Source organism: Urocampus carinirostris, chromosome 20 (genome assembly GCF_059441175.1).
Source record: "Urocampus carinirostris isolate Australia breed hairy pipefish chromosome 20, RoL_Ucar_1.0, whole genome shotgun sequence".
NCBI lineage: Eukaryota > Metazoa > Chordata > Actinopteri > Syngnathiformes > Syngnathidae > Urocampus > Urocampus carinirostris.
Window position 1 is genome coordinate 25,369,037 of NC_142368.1, and position 15,765 is coordinate 25,384,801.

Below are 15,765 nucleotides of genomic sequence, written 5' to 3' on the forward strand. Positions count from 1 at the left end.
AAATACTCAAAATCTATTCCAAACCACTAAAAAATACATTGAAAAATCTGACCTCCAAATGTGGCTCACTGCACATCTTAAAATATCTTCGGTGGTATTCGGCAGCGTAGGAGAGGGACGCAGTTTCTGAACAGTCCACAAGGTGGTTGTGCAAAGCCAGGCAGACAGGGCAGTACTGGGAAAACTCCCCCAGCAGCTTCTGAAACTCTTTCGGTGTGACACAGAGCCTGTTGATGCAACCCGCTTGACCTGCAGGACCCGAACGCATTCTTCAAACACCCAAGCTTAAAGACAGGTTTTTATTCCTTGGTGCTAGAGGTGGGCGATTCTGAGACTTTTTATATTGATGATGATCCGATACATATACTTTTTGATTGTAAATGTCAAGATAATTGAACAATTAAGGGCCTGCATTACTAAAACAGAGTTTGCCCCCTTTAGTTACGAAGAGCTTTGGCCAATAGTAGCCGAGTCAAATGATAATTGATACATTGGTTAGCCAATGAAATTCTGAAAGAACGATATGCATATGTACTAAGAGTATTTAAATTAGACCCCAAAATGAAGGTGCGTAACGCCACTCAGGATTCATTTTTGCGCACCATTATTACGCGCAAGTGTGCACAGTCATTGATTGACTTCTGGAAAAAGAAGTCAAACAATTCTAACTCTTTCAAAATGTCTAAACAATTGGTCAAATTAAAATCAAAGTTGCAGAGGTTTTATAGGTGTACACTGGTTGTCACAAAATGTCCACTTTTGGAAATGCGTAAATAGACCATCAGAAAAATGTGTGCAATACAATGTTTAGTTTTTCAGATTGTTTTGAAATTTTACCTGTGACCGAGTAAGACTTAAAGCGGAAAAAACTTCAGTGTGATACCTTTCAAAGGAGACAAAAACCGTTCAAATCAGCAATTTATCGAAGAAGTCCCTTTGGCCCTGTCGCTATAGTGACAAAAGATTTACAGGTTTTTTTTCGGGAACAGTAATATTTCTACATTTTTGGTCGCGGCTCGTTACCCTACGTAGGATGAACTTTTTCATGTGTTATGTAAATTTGCCACGAAAGCAGAACACTTTACTGTAAGGGATATTATAGTTTGATTATAGTTTGAATGTGTTTTTGTATGATGTTATTCTCAAAAGTGGCTTAATACTTTATACTTGAAACAATTTTAGCCTCTTGGGGCTTGCTAACTATTAATCATGATGGCCTTTGTTTTGGTGCTAGGAAAAGCTTACAATTGTATCCACTTAGGGCCCACTAACTATTACTCAAGATGGCCTTAACTTTGATGTTTGGAAGTGCCGGTAAGCCTGCTCAAGAGTTTTCCTCCCTACATTCCTTTCTTTTCTTTTCCTTATTGCTCATTAATTATGCTCACACGCAAACTAGCGACCAGCATTATTAACTTCATTTAAACATGTGTTTTCTGTCTAAACAAATCAGATTATTTTCTTGTATTCATAAGACCTTACTTAAGCCAATCCCATGTGTTGTTCTATGCCTGTGCTTTCCAATAAATGAGTCTCTAGCCATAGGCGGAGTGTGTTTTTCCTTCCTGAGCCGATTCTGGAAGCACGCGCCTCCGATGGAAAGGCTATCAAAAAACTAAATCTCTGACTCAGTGTGTTCTTTTCCTCTTCCTAATACAATCTCAAGTTTTAATCTTGACATTTACCACACAAATTACACTTCGCATTGCCCTTTTCTGTTGTTGAAAAAAAAAATCCACACCACTCTGCATTTCCTGTTGGTCATTTTTGACTTCTGGTAGGGGTTTGGCACATACTGTAGGTTTGGATCTCTCTTCTGCCTGGCAGGCAGGATGCAATACAAGGCCAGGTAGAGAGTGTGCCTGTCTGTCACCTACTCAGGCATAAACTTAAGGATGGGTAATGTTCTAGGGCGCCGGCTGAGATAAAGAGGGTTTGCGCCGTTTACATAGAAAAGTAGCGTCTTGAGGAAATTATTGGAGAAATTAAGTATAGATACCATGACAATAGTATTAATACAATTTCAAAGCGTGCTTACCGCCTCTGGTCCTCTTCAGGTACGTATGTATGTACTCCATACTGACGCTGATCTCCTTGATCAGGCATTCCCAAATGTACCACTTGCTCCTCAGGGCATCCATTACCACCCAGTTATCGTACTGCTGCCGGAAGTGGCGCCTCATTAGCTCCGATTCCTGCTTGTAACACGTGTTGCGGATGTGAAGGATCTCAGCGCTGTCGTGCTGCAGGTGGGGCCTGTCATGACAAAAAACAAAGCGTCAGCTGAGTCAATATGTTTTTTTTTCCTTAAAATTTTCTGACTTGTTCTCTTCCATCTTGATAGCCAGGCCTCGCTTGAGCACTTCCACTGTTTCTAGTTCCATCTCCACCACCAACATAGGGATGATGCTGTTAGCCTGCATTAGTTCTGCTTGCTTCATGGTCATAGGAAACCCATCCAGGACATACCTGCAATAGCAAAAATGCAGTAAATTGTACATTACTTTTTTTTTTCTTAAAACCCCCGGTGCTTTGACATGCTCTGCCCTCTGAGATTAGATCTGCAACCTCTGTGGAACTATTTAAATCTAGGCTTAAAACAGACTTAAATTCTATAGTTAATGAATGATATGGATGGGCTCCAGCACCCCCGCGACCCTACTGAGGATAAGCGGTGTAGCTGATGAGATGAGATGAGATATATTTTATGTATATTTTGTATTGATGCCCTTGCAACATCCATTGCAGCCTGGTCATCCTGGAAGGACGAATACCTCATGTGTGGCCCCATCTCAAGGGTTCTTACTTTCCTCATGCTGAGGTTTTTGAGTTTTTCCTTGTCCTCATGTAGGTTTTAAATTAGGGGATGGTGTAATCATAGTTGGTAGTCTGTACAGCTCTTTGAGACTTCTTGTGATATAGGGCTATACAAACAAAAACATGACTTGACATCTGCATAGAACACATACTATTAGTCAGACATGGGGACTTGAGACTTAGTGACTTGGACTCGAGTCGACTCGAGTCGCTGTTTTTATGACTTGTGACTTGACTTGGACTTGGCAATCTAAGACTCGGGACTTGACTTGTGACTTGACTTGCCCAAGAAAAAAATACTTGGGACTTACTTGGGACTTGAAGGTGAAGACTTGAGACTTACTTGAGACTTGCACATGTGTGACTTGGTCCCATGTCTGCTATTAGTGGCGTACTGATGAGGAATTGAGTCTTTTCTGCCTCAGTTGACCAAGACAGAAACAGCAAAAATAGTAGTACAACGAGCATTCATTTAAAGGAGCTGGATTTGGAACTTTTTTTGTGTCTGCCATCTCCTGGCTTGTATCATTGTTGCAGGCTCTGTCAAGGTCCTTATGGTACACGTACAAGTATGTGCATTTCTTGCCTTTGGATTTTTACAGGCTTTATCATACTTTCACCATTTTCACAACACACAAACAAAAAAAAACACGTGGACAAAAATAGAGGCAATCTACCCCAGTCCACCCCTGTGCCCCTATTCCTTCTACCTAATGTGCTCTGCCCACAAAGCTTTGCTAAAAGTAAGGTAAAAGCAGATAGGCACGGTCCAAAAAAATTATAAGGGCTCTTTGAACAGTTGGGCATTGTACACACCTAAAAGAAAATATTCTACTTTCAACTTTTTAAGGACACCTCAAATGATGGACCCCACCTTTGATGCAATAAATTCGTGTAATTACATCATTCAATTTTACTCAAGCAAAAAATAATTCCTCGCACTTTACTGGATTTTGTACAGGGTTTTGAAAAATTTGGTAGCCCACGAAATTGTGTGCTTAATCGCTGTACTGTATAAGCGTGCAGCCTACTAAAATAAAAATTAGACTATTTTCTTGCAAATAGGAAAAAACAACCTTTCTAGTCCTTTCTTTTAAAGAAATAGGACTTTCTTTCCTGTTGTTTAGCGGTGAATGTTAGAATATATTAAAATGTTATTAAAAGTAAATAAAGAAAAAACAGAAAATTGTATTTTTAGGTAAGAGCTTTTCATTGGCATTTTTTTTATTGTGTTTCTTTGACCAAATTACATTTACAACTCTGGCGCATGGGAATTCATATGAGCCTCAGTGGCCTTGAGCTCCAACACTACTTCGTTTCTGTAAAACGATGATAATTCTTTCTTTCTTTAACTCTACTGCTATCTAGAGTCAATTTATAATATCTAACAATGTAGTTGATAGTTTATTATCTTTTTAATATAGAATAACTGCAAAGGAGATTGCATAGAAAGGATGTCATTTCCATATTTTGATTAGTATTGCGCAATGTTGTTCATTGTTTTAACTATTTTGCACATAATTGTCACTATCGGCCAGTCTTGTTGCTGTACTCTAATAACCATACCCTTAAGGGCGGATCTGCTTTTGTGACTTAAGAAATCTAATAAAAAGAAAATGACTCAGGGGAGGGAGGACTCTTACAACTGGTTGGAATTTCTTATCTAAAGTTTGGGCACACTCCCCTGTCTTCCTTGTGAGTTCAAAATTCATTTATGTCTTCTGTCCTCATTTTGAGTCTCTACTAACTTTAAACCTATCAGTAGTCAAAATGGTTTATCATTGTGTAGCTGACCGTCCTTTAGACTCTACCATGGGCAGCATTGGCTCAGGAAGTAGAGCGCTCGTCTTGAGATCAAGAGATAGCAGGTTCGATTCCCGGCTCCTCCATGTTATATGTCGAAGTGTCCTTGGGCAAGACACTGAATCCCTAAAGCCCCCAATAAGCAGGTAGCATGCCTTGCATGGCTGCATGGCCGCTATTGGTGTGTGAGTGTGTGTGTGTGTGAATGGGTAAGTGTGAAGCACATTGTAAAGCGCTTTGGGAGGTCTTCATTGACTTGAAAAGCACAATAAAAATGCAGACCATTTACCATTTACCACAAAATAACAAACATATTTTGGACGTGTTTAAGCGTCACAAGGTGGTGGGGACTATGTTTGTAAGACGTCAATGGTAGTGAATGAGCTGACTTTGATGTAATTGTTGTTTTCCCCTGAGATTCGAACCGCAACCTCAGTGGAAATGTTTAAATCTAAGCTTAAAGCACACTTCTACTCTATAGCATATAAATAACCTATATTTTATGTTGATAATATGTGTATTATTTGGCCTCATGTAGGTTTTAGATGAGGGGATGGTGTCATGATAGTCTGTAGTTTGCAGTAGTCTGCAGTCAGTGCAGCCCTTTGAGACTCTTTGTGATTAAGGGGCTATACAAATAAACATGACTTGACTTGACTTTTCCAAGCTGGTAAAATAAAGACTAAATCCTAGAAGGAAGCCAATTCATTCAGACTCACGTGTGATTGATCGATTGGAAACCAAAACAGGTCTGGTACGCACCCTTGAGTGCTGCAGCGTAAGCTCATGAGCACCTTCTCCAGGCACTGCACAGCCAGTTCGTCAGGTACCACCAGACCCTTGTTGAGATGCTTCCTCATTTTTAATGACAGGTCACTGGTCTCCTGCTCCTCCAAAATCCGCCGCATGACGCCGCCGATGGACAGTAGGTCCAAACTATACTTATCCGCGAACATGGTCGCCACTGCAGGCACAGCAGGAATGTATAAGGGTAAAAAGTTAATAAAAGAAAACCAGGCAATAAGTACCGCTCGTTTTCCCCGATTTGGGTGGTCCGACAACAGCCATTTTGATGGGGAGGGTAGGAGTGGGCTTGGACTGCCTGAGGTACTTTAAGGGGTTGAGCATGAAGGTTTTCTGGTTATTCTTGGAATTGAAGAAGTAGATGTATTGGTTGAAGAGGACTGGAAAGGCTGTATCAAGAGGCCACAGCACAGGTTGGATCTCGTCGCCTTCATTGTAGCGCTGTGCAGGTTGACAGGCAAGATATGATTACTTTTATTTTCATCAAATAAAGAAGTTAAACATTCATTCATTCATTATCTGCACCGCTTATCCTCAGTAGGGTCCCGGGGGTGCTGGAGCCCATCCCAGCTATTTTCGGGCAGGGGACACCCTGAACTGGTTGCTAGCCAGTCTCAGGGCACACAGAGACAGACAACTCACTCGCTCATTCACACCTAGGCACAATTTGGACCAGCATATTTAACCTGACATGCATGTTTTTGGAATGTGGGAGGAAACCGGAGTACCCGGAGGAAACGCATGCAAGCACGGGGAGAACAAGCAAACTCCACACAGAAAGGTTCGATCTCATGACCTCAGAACTGTGCCGCACACGTGCTAACCACTGCGCCGCCATGCTGCCAGAAGTTAAACATACGGAACAAAAAAAAGCAAGGTTTGAAGATTCCCTGAAGCATAATCAACAGGATTAAGGACATCTTTTTCCATCAGGCTGTCAGGACTCTGAACTCTATCCCTGCCCTATCCCCATCCACCCCTTCTGAAAATTGAAAGCACAACTGCACTACTTATATTCCGGCTAATACTTGCCACATTTTTTATTTTAAACCTTATGTATTTTTATATGTTTTTTTTTTTTACCCGTTTGTTATTTGTATTTGTGTCTTATTTATTACAAATTTTCACACAGGGTGAGTGGTGAGGGTGTAGTACATAAAGTATGTTTGACAATAAAGTTGACAATGACAAAAATAGGTTCCTATGGGCACTCTTTTCAGAGAAATATGGAAATATGTACCAAATGCTCCTTATTTAGTATCAGATGATGAAAATAAATTATTGGAAATTTTTTAAGGGTCGCTTTGTAAAGCGACAGATAAGTCAGAAGCTTTAGATGACGTTCTTGTTTTATTTACCAGGGATACACATTCATTATCAGACTGAGAATTATTAATAATGACTAAAGATTATGTAAAAAAAAAATCGACCAATAATTAGTCATTCATAGCAATTCATTAATTACCACTCCGAGGTGGCACAAATTCACTGATATGCATCGACTGGCCCTTTACAATATTGTTTTTGAAGTAGATAAAATTACACACCATACTAATGACTATATTTAGTGTGTGTTTTTATTCTTTTATGCAGTACAAAAAAAATTCAAATTTAATGCAAAATATTTTGCTTATTTTTACTACATTTATATCCTTTTTTTTCTAATGAAATTAAAAAAAAAAAATCCCGAAATAAGCTAAATTATTTTAGATGGCAGATGGCAGGTGAGCATTTTAGTTGTTTTACCTACTCAGAAATTAAAGAAAGTATGCATGTTTCAACTGAAGTATTATATTTTTTATCACATCGGGAGAAAAATGAAACATACTAAAACATGATAAATTAAATATTTTATTCAAGAGAAGTTTATGTGACAACCAAAAATAATTATGATTATTTTAACAATAAATATTTTTATTTTACCAAAATAACTAATTAGGAACATAGGGTATATTAGCTCAAAATAAGCAAAATTTGCTGTTTGGAAAAAAAAACCTTATTATTATTAAAGCTTGTGTGCACGTCATACAGAGGTTTCAGAGTAATATAATAAATATCATTGTAGTAAAACATTGATGGATCAGTTGACAAATATTGTTGACCACACTTGCTCAGCATTGGATGCAATGAACCAGAATCGCGGCGATAAGAGCGCTGAAACTTTTTTCTTTATACAACATAATAATTCGTAATATAATGCATCAACGCAAGTGAGCCGTTTGAGAGCCGGCTCTCTTTAATGAGTTAAGCCAAAAAAACGGTTCTCTAAAAAGAGACGGACTTCCTTTCACTACATCAAACCGCTCGCTTCGTTGCAACGAAAAAAAAAACGATACTGAGCTCGTTTGACTTGATTGATTTGCTGTTTCGTGATAGTCGGTGTATACAGGATGATACCCATAATTGACAAATTTGCGTTTTCCCGTACATGTTCTCGTACGTCGTACACGTCTTAAAAGGCATAATTAACGTACTTTGTACAGCAAAACCGTACAGGTTGACAGGTATGTAATTGTAGGAAAGTGTACATCCAAAACAACGTTGTACAACATGGTACTATGAGTAAAAATAGAGTGATGATGATTTAAAAACGAATGCATTTTCTTACGTCATCGAGATCCTTAGTGTTCTAGCATTAACACTTCGAATTTTGGCTAATTCTTCTTCTTATTATTATTATTATTATTACTATCATTATTACTATTAGGGATTCAAATGTGGAGGGAATCATGGTCAAGGTGTGCCTTTCATACTATACTCTATATTTTACACCCAGTGTATTCGTTATAGAGTGGCGTTGGCATCGGTGAGGATGATGGTGACGTCGTGTGGTGGGGCTTGGTCGACAGCCTGGTGGAGTTGGTCAAAGAACGTGTCCTTCGCATCCTCATCAGCGACATCGGTGGGGGCGTAGGCGACGATCACTGTCATCTTGCCGTGATGGTGGAGGAAGCGAGCAGACAGTAGTCTGTCGCTTATTGGTGTCCAGCTGATGAGGGACCTCCGGAGGGCTTTTGGAATGGCGAGAGCCACACCGTAAAGGCCGGTCCGACTCTCGAGGCCACTCCAGATGTAGCAATGGTTGCCAGCTGTTGTTTCACCATTGCCTTGCCATCGTACTTCACAGAGCCCTGCCAGGGTGATGTTATAGCGACAGAGCTCTCGGGACAGCAGGGTGGCAGCTCCGGGGCGAAGGAGTGTCTGGACATTCCAGGTGGCGACACGGGTCTTACGACGAAGGTCGATCCGTACTCGTTGGTCGGGGGCAGGCTGGGGTCCGTTACCGTGTTGGTCAGTCCGGCTTGGGAAACGCCACTCTATCCAGCAATGATCGGTCCCCCGGCTCACCTGTCGGCACCACCTTCGTTGACAGCACAACAAACGACAATGGCAACCGCCTCCTCCTCCTCTGCCACCAAAACAACCTTTGTGTTGCTGACACCTGGTTTCCCCGGAAATGCATCCATCACTGGACGTGGTACAGCCCAGATGGCAGAACCAGGAAGGCATTGGACCACATCCTGATATCACGACGCTGGAAGTCGTTTGTAACCAACTGCCGGGTGTTCAGAGGAGCACAGCTTGGCAACACAGACCATCGTCTGCTGGTGGCCCAGCTCAAGCTAAAGCTCCGAGCCAACCAGCACAAGACTCTGCCTCGCCCCGACTCCTCCCGACTCAGCGACCCCAACATCGCCAGAGACTTCAGTTGCTCCATCCGCCGCACTCTCGATGCCCTGGCTCCTGACAAGCTGACAGACTGGGCGGCCTTCAAGGAAAGTGTCCTCCAGTCTGCTCAAAATGTCCTCGGACGCCCGCGATCCTCCCCGAGAAAGCCCTGGATATCAGAGAGGACACTAAACATCATAGACCAGCGGCGTGAGGCCCGGCTCCGAGGCGACCTCACGGAGTATCGGAGACTGAACCGCCTGCGCAATGTGGCCATTGCTGAAGATAGGGAGAGGTTTTGGCAGGCAGTCCGCGGCCAACAACAACAACATGAGCCGCGTATTCAGTCTACTACGCCAAGCCCGTAGCGGCCCACACATAAAGGCAGCCCTGGTAAAAGACTCAGACGGCAACCTCATCATGACAGAAGCCAACTGTCTCGCGCGCTGGAAGGAGCACTTTAGCCTCCTCTTGCAGCACAGCACCATCCCGGCTGATCCCACCCCCCTAGTGGCTGCAAACACAGCACCTCCTAGCGACGCCTGCTGCACAGACCCTGTAACACCCGAGGAAGTGAGAGCTGCTCTGAAGAAGCTGAACACCAAGAAAGCCCCCGGCATCTGTGCCATTACCGGCGAGATGCTCAAGGCCGGCGGTGATGGCATGGTGGAGTGGCTAACCTGCCTATTCAACCAGGTGTGGGAATCGGAGCAGCTGCCCACCAACTGGACCAGAGGAGTCATCATGCCCTTCTGGAAATGCAAGGGTGACAGGCTTGTCTGTGGAAATCACAGAGGTATAACCTTACTCTCCATCCCGGGCAAGGTCTTTACCAGGATCTTGCTCAGCCGTGCCCTTCCAGCAATCAGAAGCTGCCGCCGTCCCCAGCAGGCTGGCTTTATGCCCAACCGCTCCACAACGGACCACATCTCTGCCGTCCGTTTGCTGATAGAGAAGACCCGTGAATTCCGTAAAGATCGCCATCTATACATCGGATTCATTGATCTGAAGGCCGCCTTTGACACCGTCTGCCACTCTTCACTGTGGAACATCCTCCAAGCTCTCGGAGCACCACCCAAGATCATAGCCCTGTTCAAGCTACTCTACAGCAACGCAGAGAGCTGTGTCCGTATCAACGGCATTGACTCCGACTGGTTTACTATCTCCAGCGGCGTTCGTCAAGGCTGCGTGGCTGCTCCCGACCTTTTTAATTGCATCATCGACCATCTGATGTTCAGGGTTAGTGAGCGCATCCCCGGAGTGTCTTTCGGCAACTACCACCTGACTGACCTGGAGTATGCTGACGACACCATCATGCTCAGCACTTCCTACAGCCAGCTGAGAGACGCTCTGGGCATTTACAGCGAAGAGGCAGCGCGGCTTGGCCTCCAAGTGAGTTGGACGAAAACCAAGTTCATGTATGTTGGTGATGGACCAGATCCACCTCCCATCCAAATTGGTAGCGACATCGTAAAGCCTGTCAAGAGCTTTGTGTATCTGGGGTCCATGGTGACACACAATGGGGACCTAAAACCAGAGATTCTCCGCAGAAGAGCCCTGGCAGCATCTGCTCTGCAGTCTCTCTGGAAACCACTCTGGCGGCACCAGACCATCGCACGCAAGACGAAGCTCCGCATTTACAACCTCGCCGTACTCTCTATCATGCTTTATGGCTCAGAAACATGGCCCCTGAACGACACCCTGGCCACAAGAATCGACTGTTTTGATAGCAGGGCTCTCAGAACCATCGAGAACATCAGGTGGCCCCAGCGAGTCTCCAATAAAGAGCTCAGAGCCCGCACGTGCCAGCCCCGAGCATCTTCCTTGGTCGCACAACGCCGCACCCGCTGGTTTGGCCATGTCCTTCGTCTACCACCAGACCATCTGACACGAGCCATTCTCCAGTTTGACCCAAAGGCAGCAGGCTGGAGACGACCACGAGGGAAACCCCGCACTCGATGGTTCGACGTCATTGCGGGCGACCTCCAACAACACGGAGTTGCTGTAGAGGATGCAGAACAGCTGGCACAAGACCGCCAGCATTGGAAAAACCTGGTTCATCTGGTCGGCTCAACGCACAGGGACGGGACCCCCCGACCTTCGCTGGAGCAATAACCAATCAATCAATATTCGTTATGCTTCTATATCTCTTTGTATGTTTGCGTTTCTGTAGTGCTCAATAAGTGTGTGGTTTTACGATTTCGCAAACACCTTCAAGGTCAAGGGAATAAGTTTCCCAAGCCAAAATATCTTTGTCTATACGCTGGTAACCTCCCTATCTGTTATCAAACAGGTGCACAGAACTCCTTTCTGCTATGACCTTGACACTGCCAAGTACCAAGCCGAGATCTTGCTGTTTTTACAGAAACACATTGAGTTCACAAAGTTCCCTATCGCTAGCTGCTCATTTATTATACTCGCACGCCGTCTAGCGACCAATATTATACATTTCATTTAAATATGTGATTCCTGTCTAAACCAATCAGATTCATTTCCTGTGCTCATATAAACCAATCAGATGTGTAGTTTCCTTCTTGTGTTTTACAATAAATGAGCTTCCTGAAAAAGGGTGGGAGGGGAAAGGGGCTATCAAAAACCTAAATCTTCGACTCAGTGTGTGTTTTTTTCTTCGTTCTACTACAATCTCAAGTTTTAATCTTGACACAAACAACAAATCGACAATATCAATTAAAATCGATAGTGTATTCTTATTTTACTAGTAGATCAAAATATAGTGCAATCATTTTTCGAAAATCTCCCTAGAATTATCTAGAACAATATCCTTTTTCTGCAGTGCTTTGATTTTGCGAAGATATTTGATATAAAGTAATCCCTCGGTATAACACATATTATTTCTTTCAATTTAAGAAGTATTTCCTTTTTTTCCCCCCATTTATTTATGTATTTTTTTTCGTAAAATAGGAATGGTACAATGAATTAATGGAATACTTCTTTTTCTTTCTATAAACATTTTTTTAATTAATGGAATACTTCTTTTTCTTTCTATAAACATTTTTTTTAGGATTTTTTTGTAACTTACTGCCCCCAATAAGCAGTCCTTGCATGGCTGCATGCTATTGGTGTGTGACTGCGTGTGTGAATGGGTACGTGTGAAGCACATTGTGGGGGTTTTTAAGGGTTATTGATCTATCTTCGTTATTCATTATCCATTATCCGTTATCGGTCAGTTCATTATACGCTACAAAGCCTAGGAGCCGGGACACTTACTCTCAGCCAAAAGGCTAAGCTAAGGTCCTAGCCCTAAAGCCTTGTTGCGATCATAGCGAATGCACCGTTCCCGGAGGTACTGCAATACCGGGCCGATGCGTGGAGAGGACAGAGCAAGCTCTTATTCCATCTCCGGAATGCAAAAATCAAAAGGCCTCAAACGGCCAAGTTAAGGAAAAGGCCAAATTAAGGTCCTAGCAATAAGGCCAAGTTAAGGTCCTAGCTTTGAAGAGGCCAAGTTAAGGTCCTGGCTTCTTCATTGGCTTGAAAAGCGCTATATAAATGCAGACCATTTAACATGATTAAATGCGTTGGCAACTACTTAGATCAGGGGTGGGGAACAAATTTGATACAAAGGGCCGAAATTTTAAACAATGACAGTCAAACAGCCACACCACGCACTGACCTGCCATGACAGACACACACAAACACACACAATTAAAAACATATTATTTCCCATAACACACTCCTCCCCTTACAATACAACAAGTATAGTTCCTGTGTTGATTTCAAGCTAAGTGTACATCCTCAATACACACACAAAAAAAACTAAACATGAAACAAGGCAAAGAGCCACAGTATACTGTATAGAAAACATGATGAAGCAAAGAGCCGCATTCTTATTGGTCAAGAGCCGCATGCGGCTCTAGAGCCACGTGTTCGCCACCCCTGACTTAGATCATCGATTCGTTGTATTACATGATTTATGAGCCGCCAAGAATGTTAAATCAATACAAATTAGAGTGCACCCCATTTCGTTGTGACGCTAGGAATTGTAATACCGCCAAGAGCGCCAAGACAGCTGCTACAGTTTTTATACGGCATACTACCGTACATGACATGAGAGTTTCAACATTGTAGTGTTTGACTATTGTTCCATCATGAAACAAAGTTAACAATTTTCAAGGGAAAATATATATATGCAGAGAAAAACAATCAGAAAGTATGTATAAAATAAATTAAAAACAAAATAATAATAATGAAATGTTTAATTCTACCCAAAGGGCACATTCTTGAGCATATTTTATTTTCATATTGGCAATGTTTATCATATTCCAAAATGTAACCCCCCCAAAAACAAATGTGTTGACAACATTTTGAAAAGAGGGTTTGTTTTTCATTTTTTTGTGTGGTAGGACAAATTGATATGTATTGCTTTTTCTTTTTTGTTTTTGTTTTGTATGATAAGTGCAAATTTAATATGATCTGTGGATAAGGTGGTAGGAACAGAGTATCTTAAATATTTGCAGGTGTACAGCATATATTTTTATGTATTTTTTTTAAATTATCAATTTAATTGACAAACACTTTTTTCATTGTTTTATATCATAGAATATTTTGTTTTGTGCACTATCGGTCCAAAACCTTAATATTTGAATAGGAGGGAAATTAGAAATCTGATTCATTGATTAACCGATTCATCGATTATGAAATTAATCATTAGTTGCACTCCTAATTATTATCATTTGAATGATAAGATTACACACAATTATAAAATTATACAAAAATTATGCCTTTTGAACCGTTTTTCTGCAGTCTGTATACATATATTTATGAATGAGGTCAGTTTTGGGTGGCACAGCGGCTGTGTGGCTAATGCCAGCCCGAAGGTGCGGTGGTCCAGGGTTCAATTTTAGCTACTGCAGCCCACCCGTAGAAAATGTGCCTGTTCTCCCCTGCTTGAAATTCCCTCGGGCACTTCAGTATCCTCCCATATTCCTAAATCATGCATGTCGGGGTTAAATTTTCCCTAGGTGTGAATGAGAGTGTGAGTGGTTGTATGTCTCCGTGTGTCCTGCGACTAGCTGGCAACCAGCTCAGGGTGTCCCTTGCCCACTGCCCGAAGATAGCTGGGATGGGCCCCAGCACCCCCCGCGATGCTACTGAGGATAAGCGGTGCAGAAAATGGATGGATAACAGTTATTGTTATTAGTTTAGAAAAGCTTGACATTATCGGTTATCAGTATCATAATCATCAGGAGAAAATCATTTATTGTGCATCCATAATATTTAAGTCTCCGACTTTTCCAATGGAAGCAAAGTAAAAGAATACCTTGACAGGATCAAGGCATCCAAAGGCACTGTGGAACTTAAAGGAATAGAGAAGAAGCAACTGTGCCAAGTTGTATGAGATTGCCTGGCACTTCTGGAAGAGTGACTCCCGGTTTTCTTTCAGCGGCTCCACTTTTAGAAGGAGCTGACGTCGGACCACTGGCGTCTTGCGCGACGCGTTGATGGATATCCGCGGGATTTTTAGCTCGCTAAGAACCTCCTGCATGTCGCAATTAAATGAAATAATCATTTATTCAGACAAGCTTATGTCTATGTAACATGTGGTTCAATTAAAAAAAACATTTTTCTTCTAACAAAAAAAATTTGTCTGACTTTTTGTACCCTACCAGGACGATAGCCATGTTATTCGAGTCGGCCACGTAACGTTCTTCGATTTCCGTGTTAAGCCTCTCGGTGGTAGATTCCTCCAATTCGTCTTCCTCCCTAAACTCGTCGTATCGCTCCACGGGGTATTCTTCCTCTAGAATGGCCTCAATCTCATCCTCGATGTTGGCCGAGTCTTCTTCGTCTTCGTCTTCAGCTCGGCAACTAAACTAGTTTGTTTTGGGATGATGATCAATGTAAAAACTTGAAGAAGGAGACATTATAAAAGGAATACCATATATTCCGGACTATGAGGCACACATAAGAACAAAAAAAAATGCCAGAAACATTCTCTAGAAAGCAACTGTTAATGAATCACAACCAATCACTGTTGTGAATCACGATGATACGTAAAAAAGACTGGTATAAGCACAGATATCAACATCTCACATATTTTGAGAGGAAAAAAACATCATATGACTGTCAAATAGTGAATTTTTTACAAGTGGCTTACTTTTGCTGTGGCTGTTGATGAGGCTGCTTTCTCTTCCATCAGTTCCGCTCTCCTTTTTGTTATATTTTCTTCCTGTATCAAAAACATTGCAAATATTAAATGAGTTTGTTCATGAGTAATTTTTAATTATTCAAAACAAGGTCTACAATTATTTAAAAAAAAATGTTAAAAAAATAGTTATAATTAGAAAGGTAAATAGCAAAATACTTCCAAAAGTTATATATTATTTTCTTCTTTTATGTATCCATCCATCCATTTTTTGCACCGCTTATGCTCAGTAGGGTCACGCAGGGTGCTAGAGCCCTTCCCTGCCAATCTTCAGAGAGTGGGCAGGGGACACTCTGAACTGGTTGCCAGCCAGTATATAAACAATAATTCATAATGTAAATAAACCATAATTATTTCAAGAATACATTTTTATTGTTAGTTGTGTTCAACTAAAATATTCTTGAAATCAATCATAAAATAAGAATTAAAGTACAACTTAGAATAAGCAAAATGTTCCTAAAGTATTTCTGTCAGAGATTTTCTGTTCTTATATACTATAATTTACC

General features: G+C 41.8%; 1 protein-coding gene and 1 pseudogene across 2 annotated transcripts in view; both read right to left on the reverse strand.

Moving 5' to 3' along the window:
* ak9 (adenylate kinase 9) overlaps window positions 1–15,765 on the reverse strand; it is a 48,434-nt gene that overhangs the window by 16,829 nt on the left and 15,840 nt on the right. For both annotated transcript variants that reach the window (XM_088324772.1, XM_088324771.1), the window contains exons 23-30: window positions 15,212–15,283; window positions 14,721–14,927; window positions 14,375–14,593; window positions 5,649–5,865; window positions 5,383–5,584; window positions 2,323–2,469; window positions 2,039–2,256; window positions 53–249 (exon numbers count right to left, since the gene is read on the reverse strand). In XM_088324772.1, the coding sequence (XP_088180898.1) occupies window positions 53–249; window positions 2,039–2,256; window positions 2,323–2,469; window positions 5,383–5,584; window positions 5,649–5,865; window positions 14,375–14,593; window positions 14,721–14,927; window positions 15,212–15,283 (1,479 nt within the window). The remainder of the gene's footprint in view (window positions 1–52; window positions 250–2,038; window positions 2,257–2,322; window positions 2,470–5,382; window positions 5,585–5,648; window positions 5,866–14,374; window positions 14,594–14,720; window positions 14,928–15,211; window positions 15,284–15,765) is intronic.
* Window positions 12,376–12,536, reverse strand: LOC148346717 (U2 spliceosomal RNA; annotated as a pseudogene).